The sequence below is a fragment of the Sminthopsis crassicaudata genome, chromosome 2 (genome assembly GCF_048593235.1).
Source record: "Sminthopsis crassicaudata isolate SCR6 chromosome 2, ASM4859323v1, whole genome shotgun sequence".
Lineage (NCBI taxonomy): Eukaryota > Metazoa > Chordata > Mammalia > Dasyuromorphia > Dasyuridae > Sminthopsis > Sminthopsis crassicaudata.
In genome coordinates this window covers 411,955,946-411,975,245 of record NC_133618.1, presented here as the reverse complement: position 1 = coordinate 411,975,245, position 19,300 = coordinate 411,955,946, and the positions used below count along the sequence as shown (strand labels likewise).

Sequence of the window (19,300 nt, the reverse complement as noted above, 5' to 3'; positions counted from 1 at the left end):
AAAATTTTTTTTTTAATTTTTTATTTTATTTTATAATTATAACATTTTTTGACAGTACATATGCATGGGTAATTTTTTACAACATTATCCCTTGCACTTACTTCTATTCAGATTTTTTCCCTTCCTCTCCCAACCCCCTCCCCCAGATGGCAAGCACTCTTATATATGTTAAATATATTACAGTATAATTTAGATACAATATATGTGTGTAGAACCTAATTTTTTGTTTCACAGGAACAATTGGATTCAGAAGGTAAAAATAACAGTTTACATTCATTTCCCAGTGTTCCTTTTCTGGATGTAGCTGGTTCTGTCCATCATTAATCAATTGGAATTGGATTAGCTCTTCTCTATGTTGAAGAAATTCATGTTTTAGAGATTCAATCAATCAACCAAACAGAAAACCAGATGAGGGGAAAGTTTCAAAAATCTAATTATGTGATTAAATTTTGCCAAATAAAGCTGAAATTTCTAAAATAAATTCACCGCTCATCCTATCCAACTACAATTTTTCACTGAAAGAAAAATAAACTTGCAATTTTATGAGGACTGTTCAAATGTACACCATAAACTCAACCCATCTTCTTCCTTGCCTGATACACATACAACTGATCCTTTTTGTTCTTTTCACAAGAAGAAAGCTTAAATTAGCAATGGCAATCATATCTCCATGAATTGTGCTAAAGAAAACACCCACTGTGCCCACATTCATTTTATCCTCCAATAGACAAGATAGGGATAAAGATATAATGATCTACTTTTCATATAGACACATATGCTTATCATATATTAACAACCTAAACTCAGAAGGAAAAATGGAAGGAGGAGAGAGTACACACCTCTGAGAAGTGAACCCAGGAAATAGCTCTGAGCTAATGAATTTTGAAATATTTTGAATGTTTTCAAATGGCAGGTGTAATAAGGTTCTGGTTAATTCCTTAGAGACCTTCAAAAGATAATGCACTCTGGTAAAATATGGATTATTATTCAAAATTTATAGTGAAATAAATTATTTATAGTGAAATAAATTTATGGATTCATAACTTTCTCATGGACAAAGTTAATATAATCTCCCTCCCCCTTGCAAAATCATCCCTATAGGTTTAAGTTGTAAAGGGCTGAAACTACACTGAGGTTGAACATGGAGCACTTAAGGCTAATTACTGATTGGACAATACTCTATTAGCATATGCTTGGAGAATGGCCTGGCCCACTACTCTGTGCTGGCTTGATCTGATGGTGTATAGAGAGAATTGTAAAAGACATTAGAGGGTGGAATAAGACAAGACAGAGTTACTTTTTGAGGGGAGAAGTGGAGAAAGCAGGTGTGGAGATTCCTGTGTCCATTCCTCTCATTTCGACCAAAATTAAAGACCAAGGACTTTTGCTTATCCTGACTCCAGCTGATTCCAAAGTATCCAGGGTGCTAACTCTGTCTTCACATTAAGTCATTCTTTTTAAAATATTACCAATTCAAACTGATGTTTATATATAGCTTTTTGTTGTTAGTAAATAATAAAACATCATATCAATATGCGTTTGGGAGTAAATGGTGTTTTGGTAAATCTGAAATTTAAAAAATATATATATTTTTGTCACCATCATCTCCTTCTTAATATCTGCATATTCCACTAAAGTTAAATTTCTAAGTTCAACTTTTTTCATCCCATTGTCTATTCCATTGGTTAGCTCATGTTATCCTCTTTCAAAACAACATAGATAAATCATCAATATAAATAAGGTATCACACATTGAAGGTCCTAAAACTATTTTATCACTGTATTCACTGTCAGACATGTATGATTTTGAGTCTTAGAGTTCTAAAAAGCATAGGTAGTTTAAATTAAGGTAACTCACAGCTTCCAAATTTCAATGGGCATGCATGAGCATCCATTGGAAAGTCTTCAAGGTGCATTGGGCATTCAGCTCGTACAGTCAATCTAGTCAGTTGAGAAATGAGAGGAAAAAGCACTGCAGATCAGATTCTCCATCACTAGTCCCCTCGTCCCCAATACCAGTGAATAGATAGTTTCAGTACATGCAAAATCCAATTGTAGGTAAATGGCCAAAAAAACAGTGTATTGTCCATTTGCAATACTTTAAGTAACAATATTTTCTTTGGTTCAGGCATTCCCTCTCCCAAAGAATATCCCTCTATTCTCTGTTATATGAATTTCATGATTTGCTATAGCTGAAAAAAATTAAAACATCATAACTTGGTGGCCAGCACTCTAAAAATTAGCTTCTTTGCTAGACTACCCAGTGCATCCAGGTGTGCATCCCATCACTGGGCCAGTACTTAATTCTTTCTGTCTTCATGATCAGTTAGCTAGTCAATATATGTATTTCTTACTCACTATGTCCAAGGCATTATGATAAGTTCTGGGGACACAAAGATAGGCCAAAAATAATCTCTACCCTCAAGGAACTTATATTCTAATAGAAATGATAGCATATGAATAACTGAGTATATATAATATCCTATTTCATTCTGCTCTGCTATTATATCATACAATATTATGTAATACAATGTAACATAACATGTTATGATATCATGTACTATATAACACTGCATATATTTACATATGTATGCAGATAATATTATATGTTATATTTTCAGCTGTAGCAAATCACTTAATCCATATAATAGGGGGGTGTTGTTGTTCAGTCATTTCTGACTCTGAATCCATTTTGGATTTCTTTAACAGAGACACTAGTTTGTCAATTCCTTTTATAAGCCAATTTTATAGATGAAAAACACTAAGGTAAATAGGATTAAATGATTTGCCCAGGATCACACTGAGAGTGTTTGAAGCCAAATTTAAACTCAGGTCTTCCTCAATCCAAGGCTGCTATTCTATCCATTTTACCATCTAATTGACCATAATCATAAATAAAGGGCTGGGTATAGATATATATTCATGTATCTATCTATTTAACTATCTCTATTCATCTATATATTGAGAGACAGAGACAAACAGAGAGGTTATCTTCCATTCTCTCTCTCTCTCTCTTCCTCTTTTTCTCCCCCTCTCTTTTAATTAATGGATGATATCTGATTGTTGCAGGACACCAGGAATTCTATTACCACTATGATATTTTTGTAAGTTTGAAAGTAATCTTGAAAATTTAGTGACTACATCATTGGTAGTGTAATAATTTAGTATTTTAACTGAGGTTGTGATAATATTATGGTATTAAGCATGGTATTTTTTAAATAAGTTTTACAATTATTCTTTTAAAATGTGTTAAATAATGTTTCCTTCAAATATCAATGGATAAAATGGATATTGGAAGATAATCAGAAAGGGGAAAAGCACTGATATTTGGAGGAACTAGGAAAGGCCTTCTGTGGAAGATGGAATTTGAACTAAGGCTTGGAGAAATGACTAGCGATTGCACGTCACCTAGTATATGTTCTGAAAACCTGGATATATTCCCATTCTGCATTCTGTGATGAGGCAATAAAGTATGATTAGATTGATATATAGATAAAGATATATCATGTAAAAACATATTTTAGAGTTATATATACACAAGCATATATATATATATACATATATATATACACATATATATATATATCTGTGTGTGGGTGTGTATGTTTTGGCATGTGTATATATACATAAATACACATGATAACCTGTGATATAGATAGATAAATAGAGAGATATAGACCTCTTTCAACTTCCCCTCTATACACATATGCACACATATATGCATATAACAAAAAAATATCCACAGACATTCCTTTATAAGAAATGCATCAAATTCTTCATTGTCTTTAGTTAACACATAGATTTGGAGATCATTGTCACTAATTCAAAAAGACAAGTAGAAGGTTGCATGTATTGGGAGAAGAGTAGCTTGGCAACAAAAAAGGGAATTAAATAAAGCTCCTTTAATTTTCTTGGAGATATCTTTCAATAGTCTTTAATATTTAGACATAACATTCTTGCCCCACCTCTGCACTCAAAAGTTTCCCCTATCTCAATAACATACATATACATCCATAAAAAAAAAAAACAAGAATGTATCTAGACGGTTATTGGAGGTAAGTGAAGGAATGAAGGTCTGATCATAACACCTCAATAAATGGGAGAAAGCAGACTTTCATTTGTCTGTTAATTGCTTAATTCAGAGAAAAACAAACAGGTAAACAAAAATGAGACTATTATTTCAATCTTTTATCTTTGTTGTGTGGGAGCATGATTTCAAGCAATTTTTAGACCTTACAAAAGATAATAGATGACCTAATAAATTTCCTGCAATATATTTTGATTTATGCTCAGGTGTTTTATATTCTACTAAGTGAAATTATCCATTCATATTTAAAGGACACAGATTATTTAACATATTTGAAGGGAATAATTTTTAATGTTTAATGCCATGAGGGTATCATAACCTCAGTTAAAGAGCAAGTTATTTTATTACCAAAGAATGTAGTTAATAAGTTTTCAAGATTACTTTAAAACTCCCAAAGGCATTATAATGGCAATAGGATGCATAGTGTCCTGGAGCAATCAAATGCCATTCATGAGCAAAAGACAGAAATTTAGCTAATGGAAGGACTGTGGCTATTTTTTACAATGAGAAACATTGCATATATTTATAGTGACTAATCTTAAAATTAAAAATAAATAAATAAATAAAGGTAAAGATATAAAAATCTCCGTCCAGCAAAGTGACAGCTGAGCAGTGAAAAGATTGGCTTTGGATTTGGTTAACTAATCACAAAACATAAACAGATCATGCCTAGAATATCTGGCAAAATCTCCTCACACATGGCCAATTGTTCCCTTATTTCCTTCTTTCTGTTGTGTGTTTTTTAACATTGGAACCCTTACACTCACACCAATTCAAGCCAGCTGGGACCAATATCAAAAGCAGCTTTTCAAATTTTTTGAATGTTAGTGAATGAAAATCCAAGATTGGCAGTATGCTAAAGGCAAAATATAATTCTACCTCCATGAAAAAGTGTGCCAAATGAGTGCAGAATTTGCTTTCATTACCTTTTTATATCAAGAGAGAAATTACATGACTCTACTTGCCATGTTTGGGACTAATTCACAAATACAAAATCATTTTTCAAACTATCAGCAAATGGAAACAATTGCTTTCTCAAAAGGAATATAGTTCTTTATGACTTAAAATTTCTAATTGCTTCTTTTCCCTTAAAAAAATCCTACACAGATTATATGAATTATTTGCTTCCTATTAAGGGAGGTAATGAATTTTCTGCTCATGTATTCCATCCATTTACAGTCTTCAGAGATACCTGAAAGGGATTTGAAATGTTAAAGTAGACTTTTCATTTTTAACAACCAATAAATAAGTCTTCTTGTTGTTATCTATTTCATGTAACTTATTCTTTAGGTTTCCTTTTTACTTTTGCTTTGGTCCCCCTTTTTTAGATGTAACACTTTCATTGTTAAGTTTACTTATAAACCAATTCTGAATCCATACCTTTATAAAATTACAAAAATCTAAGATATACTGAGGTAAAGAGAAAATCCAAAGGAAATAGACAACATTTTTAATTGTAGGATGTTGGTTTCAATGGTAAATAGAGATGGGGAGAAATATAATCAATGGTTAATGCACAATATTGGCTCTTACCTCATGGTATACAACAAGGTGCCATCCTCGGTAATGCGAAGCAACTTATTTGGCATGGTCATGTTGTGGGCTACAGATTTCTTCCCATTGTGAAAGAAGGTATCAGGAGTCCAAATTTTACTTGCCATTAGGTTATTTAACCTAAGAACAGTCATAGGCCCTTTAAATTTGAGTCTCTCATCCTTCCAGCTTTGACGGAAAAATACATCTATTGTATATTCCTAAACAAATATAAAAAATGTTTAAGTTTGATGGAATATGTTTTATACTGTAAAGTAACTAAAGATTTTTAGACATAGCATCAAAATTGAAAATTAACAGTTTTCATTATAGTCTTTCAGAAATATTTCATTTTAATTTTGCTGTTTTGGTAGGTAAACATAATTGATATCATCATTATGATTCTAACTGGCAGATTTGGTTGTGCATACTGGTATCAGAAGAAATTCATAGCAGAGGAAAAGTGAAAAATTGTTAGTTAAAACAAAAATAGAGTAACTAATATCTTAGGACTGTAGTATTTCTATTTTTGTATATTAATTTAGAGATTATGTTCAGTTCTCTTTCTCAGAGAAAGAGAGAAACTTGAATAATATGTAAGAGGAACAACAAAAAGAGGAAAATGTAAATTAATGATATAATAATAAAAAATTACTCACATATAGGATCCTAAGTTATATTAAAACAATAGATAATTAACTTAATTTGATCTTTGGAAAATATGTCTTTTATTCTTTGATTTACCCACTTTACAGAAGAAGAAACTGAGATTTAAGAGATTAAGTAGGCTATTCAAAGTCACACAACTAAAGTTACAGAATTTAAGCCTGAATCAAAATCTAACACACTAGCCATTTAGTGGCATTGGCTATCTCTTAGTCATTCTTTGAAGAAATAGATATTAAAACAAGGATAAGGGCTAAATGTGGAATTATAAATTTAGAAGGTAAATTCAAATTTTTATTGTGGCCATTCTTTTGATAGACCAATAGTTAAATCATTACAGACATATGGAATGCCATTACACTATAATATCAAGATTAAATATCTTTGCTATAGCTTTACTTTTATTACTTCTCACTCTCTACTCAGTCAGAAAATACATACTATTCTCCATCTAAGCAGTACCTATATTTGGGGAAAAAAATGTGAAGGACTTGAGAAAGGAAAGGAAAACTTCTATCCACCAGCTTATTTTTCAGTAAACAAAAGATATGTAAAATATGAGAGAGTAGATGTAATAAAATGAATGTGAGAAGCTCATTATTATTCTCAACTATATGAGGCTATTTTGGAATATACTTATTTGAACAAACATGGCATTTTATTTGACAGTAGCTAGAACCAAACATCTATTAATCTTCAAACAATGAGGACTTACCAGCTCTTGAAATTGAAAAGGTTAATATCTCCTTACAGTACTTGCTACTGTGATACAGAATTCATAACTAAAGTTCTTGCAATTAAACGTTCTTCATGAACACAATATTAGCATTTCCCAATGTGAAATGTAGACAATCCAAGAAATGCATTCTACTATCAGTAAATTGCCTTTTTCCTCATTAAAAAGCCAAACATAAAGAAATCTACAAACTAGTTTTCCTTTTCTTTTTTTTTCTAGATACAAAACAAAGCAATATCTGACTTTTGACTATTTCTAAGGTGCTTTATTATAGATTCTTCAACCTATATTATTCAGAGAGGGCAAAGAAATGGGTATCCCATCACTGTGATATAAAAACAATTATGTAAAGGTAAGAGTCTTGGACTTCAGAGTCAGAAGAGACATAGGTATGAACACTGCCTCAGATATTAAAATAAATGACTTTGGACAAATCACCTAAAATTATGAAAGCTAGAAATAAAACAGTTTCCAATCACATTTAAAAAGTGTCAAAGAGAAAGAGTAAATATAACAGTGCAAACCATTGTATGTATATATGATCTGCAAACAAATAAGACTTGAGAAAATAAATACTCCCAGGATATATAATAGGATTGAATTCCTCTACTATATTTTAAAAACTATTTGTAATTTTAATAGTGTGGGGATCTCTAGAAACTTTATTTACCAGTAGAGTTAGAAAACTTCTCTGTAACTTAGTCCACTCTGTGTTCCACTCTCTTGGTCAAAGGAGTGGATATACAAAGAAAGGGAAAATAGCCCTTCCCCTTAGGGAGTTCATAATCCAATTTAGGGAATAACATTTACTATGGATAAACAACATACATGTACATATCTTGATCTATATATAAATATATATGTATATATATATTAAGTTACAGAACTAGATATGTGAGATGAATCTTAGAAACAAGGAACAAAGGTTAATGAGGACTGAGACAGGCTTCTTGAAGATGGTGGAACTTCAGCTGAGATCTGAAGGAAACCAGAGAAAAGAATGATAATGAGGGAAAACCTCTAGGCCTGTGTAGTCACCAGTGAAAATGATCAGAATTAAGATATAGAGAGCCCTGTGTGAGAACAGTAAGGAGTCCAGTGTCACCTCATTATAAAGTATATATAGGAGAGTGAAGTTTAAGAAAACTGAAATAAAATGTTGTTTGGGATACTGGGAGGTTAAATGACTTTCTCAGTGTTGTGCAGAGAATACGTATAAAAAGTACAAGTTAAACTCTGAACTTCTTTATTAGAAGTCTAATTATCGATACATTATATCATCCTGCTTCACACATATACATTTAAATATATATGTCTTGATTTAATTAGACATTCTAGATAATGTTTCTCACATTATCTATGAATAAACAACACACTTAAATTGACTTTTGAAACTCCATTAGAAGTTTTAAATATGTTATCTATGTAGTATTGGTCATTGTTTATCCAAGAACTCTTGATGCAGTAACAAGAAGACTATCAGAATTGGTTATGGATTTCAATCTCATCATTTTAGAGATCAGGAAACTCATGGTTCAGAAATTTGAAGTTCCAAGTTATGTAGTTTGGCAATATTTAAAGAAGTAATGGATTATAGGTTTCTGTTCAGTCTTTATGTAAACATCTTTTCAGATTTATATGACAATAACTTCACAAATTTTTCACATTTAACCCTGATATTTTCATATATGTATATATGTGCATATGTATAAAGTACCTTTATTTGAGAAGACAGAGCAGGTTTTTTTTTTAAATGGTGAGTATTGTGTTTAGAGGAGTAAAAGAAGGTTGCTGGCAGGAAAAGGGGTGTTGAGGAGGAGAGGCAGTGATAACAGGAAGGATAGGCAAGAGAACTGCAGACAATTAAGGAATGCCAAGAAACCCACATTAAGTTTCACAGTTTCAGCCCACGTAACCTGGATGAAATCTCTCACCAAGAAATCCTGTTCTATGTAATGTATTCTAGAAGAATAGAAACTTACTTTATAGACATAGAGTAAAATCCTTTATGTTCCAAAATAAATGTTGTAATTATTTTAGCATTCCAATATGCAACTTTTATTCCCATCTGGGTCTTCTATATAATATCTTTTAAACACTAAGGAATATATGACTCCATTTGATTGAGCTCTCTGAATAATTCTGTGTGAGGTCAGGGCTCTGGGAATTGGCTGCCTGATTATCATTTAGTAGATTTTAAAATAATTTTAAGGAGCTGTCCTAATTTTTTTGGTCCCAAATGAAAGCAAGCTACTTTGGTTTTAAGATAAATTTTTAAAAATCAGCTTCTCATGAAAAGATATAGGAGAGGTGTTTTTTTTTTCTTAGTTAAAAATAGTTCCATTTGGGTTGTGACATTGTCTTGATTGGATTTCTAGAACAGTTCCATTACTTTAAGATCTGTTGCTTACCACTAAATGAGTGTCTTTGCTAGATTCTTCATGATATCACTTCAAGATGATCAAATAATTTAGGTGTTCAGATTGTGTTTTACTATATATTCACTACATATGGCAAAGAGATCACAGACATTGCTAATTATTCAGTTGTCATAGGAGGAGTCTTGGTCACGTTCTGATCTTAATATACAAAACAGAGCAAACTTCCCCTGACTTAGCACATGCACTTCACTATTTCTGATGTTTAGCATCATTTAGCAATCATTTCTGTATATATTACTTGTTTTACTGCTTTAAATAGGTAACTTTTAAAAATTTAATTTGACTTATTGTTGTTATTAGATAAATACAATAACATTTTGCTGCATTTCTGTCACCCAATGCTAAAACTGATGCTAGAATCATTGTATGCAATATGTGTTAAGATGGTAACAATATATAGACATTTTAGAAACTAGAACATAGAGATAGATTATCTGCTTAAGAATTAATCTCATTGTGTGCTTCTAGAGACTTTTATGGGAAACTGATTTCTTTGTGTCTTCATTATAGTAAGAATTTTGGTGCCAAACCAAAAATTTGAAATTACATTCTAATTCAAGATATAAAGGCAATGTGTCGCCAATTAAATACTAGGACTGATTTAACTAAGTTAGTTTGGCATTATATGAGTTTTCCTTTCTTTCCCTCAATACTACATCTACTTTGATTCCAAAGATTCATCATTGACTTAAGAAGAAAATCTTGCCCCATGAGAAAGACATCTGTTCTATGCTCATAGATACAAAAGTAATTTTACTCTTCAACAGAATCCCACAAATGAGGTCTCAAATTCCCTTTGGGCATGCTTTGAAAATATGCACTTTGCTTAATAAATAATTTCAGCTTCTACTGGAAAGAATATAAGTAGCATAAATAGAGTTGTGAAAAAGCACATACATGTCTTAATTTTTTTCTCATTCATGAATTTGCTCTGGATGATCTCTATCATAACTGAAGCATTGGTTTATTCTTGGTATAAATGCTTGTACTGCTTTCTGCCTCTTGTTTATCAAATATTCACTACTTACATTCTTTTTCTTTATGTCCAGGGCAGTTTCAGAATTTCACTTTTGATTATTTTCAGATACCAGGCTATAATCTAGGTACATCATAACTCATCATCCTTTAATCATCATCTTCTTTACCAGAACTAAAGTTAATAACATTCTTTTCTGGCAATCCATCAACAAGAACCACATTATAATCTGAAAATAAGCCCTATAATAATCTCAAGGATAAAGTGGTTGACATTCTTTAGTATGTCATACACATATACTATATATATATATATGTATGTATGCATATGTACATATATATGTATATATATATATATATATATTCTGTAATGCATTATTGGATTTGAATACTCTTGAATGTAGCCTTTGTGAAGAACAATCACTAATTATAAATCTTGGCAATTTGGGGGAGACAAAAAGTTTTAAAATAGATGAATTCATCAAGCTACTGAAAATTCATCCAAATATTTTAAGTTTTCTCCCCCCATATATAAATAAAATTTCGAAAATAAACTATATCAATAAATGCAGAATTAGTGTCACTCACCATATCATGATCTGAGACAGGTCCGAAGCTGGTGACGAAGATATCAGTCTTCACTTCAGTTACACGCTCTGATGAAGCAGGAAATTGGGACAGTAAGTGTCTATCAACAATTCTCATTAGATCTCCCCACCACAAGCTCACACCCAAATGGGAAATTTATTGCCTTTGATTAGCTATTTCTAAAATTGTTCTAGAGTGTAGTGTTGATAATTTACTGCTTACACATGAAATTTCACAGTTAATATTTTCAGCACAAAAGAAAGTTAAAATATTCCACTTTGAGAGGCAGTAATATCTTTTGCTAAATGCATAGGGATTCTTGGTGATACCTCTATCCATTCCCATTATTGTCTAGTCAATTATTTGTTAATGGACAAAATAATTTACTAATTATAAAAAAACACTGATTTATGTTATATTCAAAATAAATCCTAACTGTATGCATATTTTTATATTTTCAATTTTAATTGCTATCATCTGTTTATCATATTTATTTCTAAATATATCCCCACTGTAATAAGCAGATCATCCCTTGTAACAAAAAATTTAAAAAGGAGAGAAATTTCTGCAAAATGAACCAAACCATAAACTGACCCTGATGTCATACTCAGGGTTACATACCTATAATATCCTTAATCATCACAATTACAATGTATTCTGTTCTATTTTTCAGATTCTTTTTGGTGAAAATTTATATCGTGAAATATTAGACTTCTAACACATTGATCCACATTCTTATGCTGTTTAACTAATACTCTGGAGGCACATTTTATACGTCTGGGAACTTTATAATACAATGTTGCAGTTTATCAATGTCTGTTTTTATGTTATTGGTTTTGTTCAAATAATTCCTATTGTTCATTGAGAAAATCTGCCTTAGCTTTTACTGATGTCTTCAAAATTGATTAAAAAGAAACACATTATGGCATTCAAACTGTTTGCTTAAGAGAAAAAATTTCAAGTTCAACTTCATTTTATTTTATTAGTCTTTGGTAACATGTATATCAACCAATAAGCTGAGCTTTATTTTAGTGTTGTGACACTTCTTTACATAAATAGTGACATTTTCTAAGAAATGCAGTAGCAGTAGACAAAATAGATTAGTGTTGTTTACATGAAAGAAAAAACTATTGAAGTACATGAAAATGATCTGCCTATGCATGTATGTATTAGATTACAAAATATTCATGCATTGATTATCAGTGATCACAATTTGGTAGGTCATTTTGTTTAGTAAAATAACTACATATTTGATATAGAATATGAAAACTGCATGCTAAGATTAAAATAGCATTGTATTTGATATGTACTATTTATGATACTAATATAGAAATGCAAATATATTATTATCTAATATAACATACATAATTGCTATTTTTAATTTGTGGTTTTTTCTTACTAGGTCATATTTGACAAATTTATGGAGAAAATTCTTCAGTGAAATTGTGTAACTCAATTCAATATGATGAACTTCCAGAAATATTTAATACTATGTACAAAACCCCTAAATTGAAAGAAAATGGGATTGTTACTTGGTCATACTACACTTTTACTTACCACTTCCAGACAATCAGATTGGATTTGAGGGCAGAATTGTGTTCTTAACCAATACTCCTAAGAGCATCAATCTTAGATATCATCCTGGTGTTACTATTTAGTCTCATACTAGAATGTAGTTGAGCTACATTATAGAAATCACAATAGACTTAATTTTTAAAAATTGTATCATGTACTAGAATAATTTCAAAAAAGATTCAGTATTGAAAGACACCTTGAATAGAATTTTTTTATTCTGTTATATAAGAATTATGGTTTTGCAGGGAAAGAATCATCCATCATGTTTTTCACATAATGTATAGAAATTTATAGTTGTCCTGAAAGAACCATTTTCTGATGGGCCATAACAGACTTTAAAATATTGGCCTTTTTAAAAAAAATTGTAAAAGGTCATACAAAAGATAGAATTCTTCATTCAAAAGAACCAGAAGTTATTAATTGATGTCTTCATTATCTACTTAAATAATCAAACATGAAAACACCATGTATATGCAGACTAATATTTTATTATAATTTAAATGTTTTGTTCTGTTATTTCATTTACATTGAAGAAGAAAGTTACCCAATATTCATGTAGATCTTCTAATGACTGCAACTTCCAAATTAGTATTTTACTAATAATTATTGCTTTATGTCTAACTATGAAAGTTAGAATTATTATCAACAGTAGGAATAGCAGTTAGGATAGAGCAACACAGGGGCAACTAGATGGTGCAGTGGATAGAGCACCAACCTTGACTTCAGCAGGACCCAAGTTCAAATCTAGTCTCAGACACTTAACACTTCCTAGCTGTGTGACCCTGGCCAAGTCATTTAACCCCAGCCTCAGAAAAGAAAAAAAAGAAAAAAAGAAAAAAAAAAAAAAAAAGGATAGAGCAACACATATGGCCTGGAATTGATGGTGATCTATGTTAGCTTTCATTTTTTCAGCATTAACTTCAAAAGAAAGATTGGCTTATGCATTTTATGAACATAGCTGGCTTATTGATCTCTGTCTACACAGCTGCACATACTAACCAACTTGGGATAGGTATTGTTGATCTGTCCTTTGCCTTTAATTACATTAATCAGAGTGAATTTATTATCTGGACTTTGTAGTAGACAAAGGTTTATATGGAAAATAATTAGTTTCACTAACAATTCATCCTAGAGGTTTTATTATTTATTAGCTTCCTAATGATTTAATGTTCAAAAGAAGAAACCATTGTTTCAAATAATATAGGTACATGAAAGTGTCAAACACAAAGAGCCTAGACAACTTTGTCAGAAATATTTCACACCAAATTAAATTCATCCCATTTTCTGATGGGATTCTTAGTTGAGGTCAAAGAAATCCTGGAATTGTAGTTTATTTAATCTGTATTCAAACTCAAGGCTTGCTCTTATTGGCAAGTTGTTGTGAATAGAGTAAATAAAAGTAGGATTGAAAAAGTATTAATTGAATGGATAGACTTGAAGAGTAATCATTTGTATTTAACTGGAAACTTGAATTTTTGTTCAATGTTCCATTGTCAAATTGAATTTTGATGCACTTTTGCATATATTCCCATTGATCTAGTCTCTATGAATATGTTTTTGTGTGTGAGTGCATGTGTAGTACAATCTAGTAGATTGAGAAATCAAAATCAGGAAAACTTAGTTTCAAGTCCTGCTTTTGATATACACATTGGTTGCATGTTTCTAGGCAAGGAAGCTCACCAAGAATATACATTTAATGCACAATGCGTTTCACATTGCTTGCTTTTCTTGTTTTTCATGATTTTCTTGTATCACTCATTTCTCTTCCCAATTTTTCCACTACCCCTCTTACTTGATTTTCAAAATGATTTTTGAGCTCTTCCATGGAATAAGACTATTTTTTTCTTGGAGATTTTGAATGTGGGAACTTTGACTTTGTTATTGTCTTCTGAGTGTGTCTTTTGTTTGTATCTTCCTTGTCACCACAGTAACTTTCTGTGCTCAGAATGTTGTTTTTTGTTTGTTTGTTTTGTTTTGTTATTTGATTATTTTCCCAGCCTGACATTTAACTCTTGTTAATGTAGGGTTCTGCTTCTAGGTTGGAGGGTACACTGCAAACTTCAATATTTTGGTGCTAACCTAAGTCTCCTGACCAATCCCCTAGTTTGTGAGCAATCCACAAGCACTCTTTTGTGCCCTGAAGCTGCTGCCACTGAAATTTCTGGTATGCTAGCACTCCTTCTTACCTTGGGAGAGCTAATAAGGATGTATTATGGATCTAAATGTGAGCAAAGCTACAGAGTCCTACCTCTGTGATAGCCAAGAGACCCCTATAATCTGCTTCTTACCAGTTGTTTTATCCTTTTATTATCTGTAAATTGAAAGTTCTGGAAACCACCTGCAGTTGCTAATTCAGGGTCTCCCTAGGATTGCTCCTGCATTGCTGGGACTATGGCTGTGCTAGCATGGACTGTGCTGGGCTGTACTCTACTCTCACACATATGTGAACCTTCCAAATTATTCTTAGCTAGAAGTCAGAAAAGAAACTGGGAAAATGAGCAAACAGAAAAAAAAATCCTGACTACAGAAAGTTACTATGGTAACAAGAAAGATCTAAACACATACTCAGAGAAAGGAAACAAAGTCAAAATTTCAATATCTAAATACTCCAAGAAAAATGTGAATTGGTTTTGGGTCATTGAAGAGTTCAAAAATGATTTTTTTTAATTATTTAAGAGAGGTAAAGGGAAGATAAATAATTTTGATACAATACAATCATGGGGGGAAATGTTAGAAACTTGAAAGAGGGGACACAAAAAATATTGAAAAAATCATATCTCAAAAACAGACTTGGCCAAATGGAAAAAATAGGCAAAATTTCACTAAAAAGAAGATCGTGATAAAACATAGAATTGTCCAAATAGAAAACAAATACAAAGAGAAAACAAGGTACAAAAACTCACTGAAGAAAATAATGCCTTGCAAGTAAAAACTGGGCAAGTATAAACTAATGATTTTATGAAACAGCAAAAAACAAGCAAACACAATTAAAAGAATGAAAATATAGAAGAAAATGTGAAATATCTTCTTTTAAAAAACCTGATCTGGGAAATATATCCAAGAAAGATAATTTAAGAATTATTGCTTTACCTGAACGATATTAAAAAAGAGCCTAGACTTCATCTTTCAAGGAATAATCATAGAAAACTATCCTGGTACACTAGAACCAGAGGATAAAACAAAAATTAAAATAATTCAGAGATCACTTTCTGAAATTAATCCCCAAATTAACATTCCCAGGAATATTATAGCCAAATTCCAGACCTCCCAGATCAAGGAGAAAATACTAAACAGCCCAAAAGAAACAATTTAAATACCATAGAGCCATAGTGAGGATGACACAAATTTTAGCAGCTTCTATGTTAAAGTATTTGAGGGCTTAGAATATGATATTTCAGAGAGCAAATGCCTTAGAATTACAATAACCAATCATACCCCTTGATCAAGTAGTATCACTACTGGTCTCTATCAAAAGACATAAAAACATAAAGAAAAAAAAACCCATGTGTTCTTTCAAGAAAATTATTTTTATTAATGTATTCTATCACTGCATTAGCTTACTTGGAAGCTATGCGATACTTGTTTATTCAAGTTGAATTTGTGGTCAATTAAAATTCTTAAAAACAAAACAAAAACAAAAACAAAACAACTAGTGTTGTCACTCTTTTTGTAATGGTGAAGAATTAAAGATTGAAGGGTTGTTTATCAACTGGGGACCTGTTGTACAAGGTATTTTGTATGATGGTGATAGAATATTATTGTGCTTTAAGAAATGATGAGAAGGATGCTTTCAGAAAAATATGAACTGAGATAAAGTGAAATTAGCAGAATGAAATCGATATTATATCCATTAAGAGCAATATTATATAAGGCTTTAGTATGAATGATTTAACTATTCTCAGCAATACAGTGATCCAACACAATTCTATAGGATTTATGATGAAAGGTGCTGTCCATCTCCAGAGAAAGTGCTGGAAGATCCTGAAAACAGATCAAAGATCTGTATTCCCCTTTTTTGTCTGTTTTCTTTAACAGAATTTTATACATGGAAATGTTTTTTGGATAACAACACATATATAACCTATATTAAATTGCTTGTCTTCTCAATGGGGGAAAGGGAGTGAAGGAAAGAATTTTTAACTCAAAATTTGAAGAAAATAGCTTATTGCAACTGTTTTCATATGTAATTGGGAAAAATAAAATATTAAAGAAAATTTAAAGAAAGGAGGATAGTTGTATATCATTCTAAATATATATATACATATTTATATGTATCACAGTTATAACATGTGTGTAATATACCACAAACTAGTAGTACATATAACAATGTGAATATAACATTCATCTTAGACAGATAGATATAGCTTATATGTTATGTCTCTATGTATACATAAATAACAAAATATGATATGGATCTATTCATTTTCTGATGGAAATATAGGATATAAAAAGCCTTAGTCTGGGAGTGGGAAAGTAACAGAAACACAAGCAGAGGATAAAGTAAGAACAGTGTCTTCATCTTCAGGATCTGTGAGTCTTACATTGGAAAGATCATAGGTGAGTTTGGTTTTAAGAAGGAGGGAGGAAAAAGGCACAGTTGAATTCCTATACTACTGTTATTTGTGATTTAACTCATTAGACATAATCTAAAATTATTAAAGTAGATATGTCTTAGTGACAAATTTTAAAAGGAAATCAGAAAGACATCAACTTTATAACTCCTTTCCCTACCATTTAATAAAGCTAGTCATTTCACAAAGTAAAGAAGTAAAAGGAGATTTAATATTTTGGGATGAATGAATTGTAACATAAATTATAATGCATTATTTTCTACTTTGAAAAATGGCTTTTTAAACAATTCAGAACATCCTGGACCCTGAAAAACAGCAGATATATTAGAGAAATCATGTCTAAGTGAAGAGAGGGATGGGGATAATTAAAAACAATAATTTTTTTGTCTCAGCCTTATGCATCTTGATTTTGATTCACATAAATGAAAATCTTCTGCCTTTGACCTTTTATTATTTATTGATTTTTAGATTTACACTCATCAATCGCAATTACACTTTTGAAGGTAGAGCCAAGATGGAAGAGTAAAGTCAAGAAGCTGCTTGAGCTCTCCCAGTTTCCCTCGAAAACCACATGAAATCAAGCTTCTGAACAATCTGATAGAATGAAACCATTCTCCAGCTCAAGATAGACTGGAAAAACTTCAAAAAAGGTCACTCTCACTGAGGTGAAAAGCATTTTCAGCCTTTTTTTAGACAGACTTGGAAAGCCAGTGAGAGGATTTTAATTACAGCAAATCAACAGCTATGACACTCTGTCCTGGCTCAGCAAAGAAACAAATCAGTGGGGCAGCTTCCAATCCCAGCTCAGAAAGCAAATTCTGGGAAACTAGGCTGTTTCATGAAAAAAACTAGGCAATTCTACCCCCTTGCAAACACAAGGGGCCCTGTGCTCAAAGTCAAGGCTCAGAACTAGTACAAGAAGCTTGAGATTGTCCCCTCTACTCCAGGAGCAGATACCAATCATAAAAAAAAAAAAAACAATTTAAAAAGAATATGCCAAAAGAAAAGGAAAAAATGACCATAGAAAGCTACTATGATGACAGGGAAGACCAAACAACAAAGAGAGATAAGGATAAAATGTGAAAGAAGAAATCTCAAAGAGTGATACGAATTGGTCTTAAGTCCACAGAGGGTTCTTGGAAGTACTCATAAAAGACTTTGAAAGGCAAATAAGAGAGGTAAAAGGAAAAATAAGAAAGGAAATGAGATATGTGCCTGAAAGAGTCAACAATTTATAAAAGGAAGGAAAAAATTATCTGAAGAAAGCAACTCCTTAAAAAATACAATTGGCCAAATGGAAAAAAAAATCAACTGAATAAAACAATAGCAATTAAGCTTCCTATTCCTCTCCTCCTCAGTCCTCCATGTAATAGAAAGTTCAGGTTTCTAAATTGTTGGACTAAATGTTATGATACTATTATAAATGAAGAGAGGGGAAAAGATAGTTGATTTAAGTTACAAATCAGTAATAGGTAATGTATAGTATAGATGTTTCACAAACAGAAAAATCTACCAAATGCAAATACTTGATCACATTGCTTTAAGAAGTTGTGGATTCCCTGCTAGCTAGAAGTTTCAGGCAAAGAGTCTATAAGTGTTTGTTGTGTGTGTCATCTTGATCAAACAAGTTTGTATTCAATAGCTTTTAAGGTTTCTTCCAATAGAGACTTTCTTTGCTTTTGGGAAATCTCAGTGAACTCTCCTCCTAATTATTTTATGTCATCTGGTTTCTTTTATACTTTTTGTCTCTCCCCCTTTTTTTTTTCTTTTTTTTATTTGCTTTCCATTCTTTTGTTTCTCTTCTTTCATTTCCTTTTCCCACCTTCTATGTTTTTCTTTTTATTTCTAAAATTCTTTCCCTCCCATTATTATCTTCTTCCTTCTATGTATTCCTTCTACACTGACTGTGCTTTAAACTATAAATTCAAAAAGTCTCAGGTATGGTTATTCAGTCTGGATCTTATGTGTAGGCTAAAAGTTTATTAATAACTCCCAGCTCTCAATGTAAAACAAATTAGGTAAATATAGATTAAAAATTAACACACTAATAGGTCTCAAATTTGGATTTTCAAATTTATTTCCAAGATTTAATTATTTAATTCTTTACAAATCAAATGGTGTCACTTGTC

General features: G+C 31.4%; 1 protein-coding gene across 3 annotated transcripts in view; it reads right to left on the bottom strand.

Moving 5' to 3' along the window:
• Positions 1-19,300, bottom strand: part of GABRA1 (gamma-aminobutyric acid type A receptor subunit alpha1) — a 59,525-nt gene that overhangs the window by 28,996 nt on the left and 11,229 nt on the right. For all 3 annotated transcript variants that reach the window (XM_074291998.1, XM_074291999.1, XM_074291997.1), the window contains 3 exons: positions 11,026-11,093; positions 5,620-5,840; positions 1,858-1,940 (listed from right to left, as the gene is read on the bottom strand). In XM_074291998.1, the coding sequence (XP_074148099.1) occupies positions 1,858-1,940; positions 5,620-5,840; positions 11,026-11,093 (372 nt within the window). The remainder of the gene's footprint in view (positions 1-1,857; positions 1,941-5,619; positions 5,841-11,025; positions 11,094-19,300) is intronic.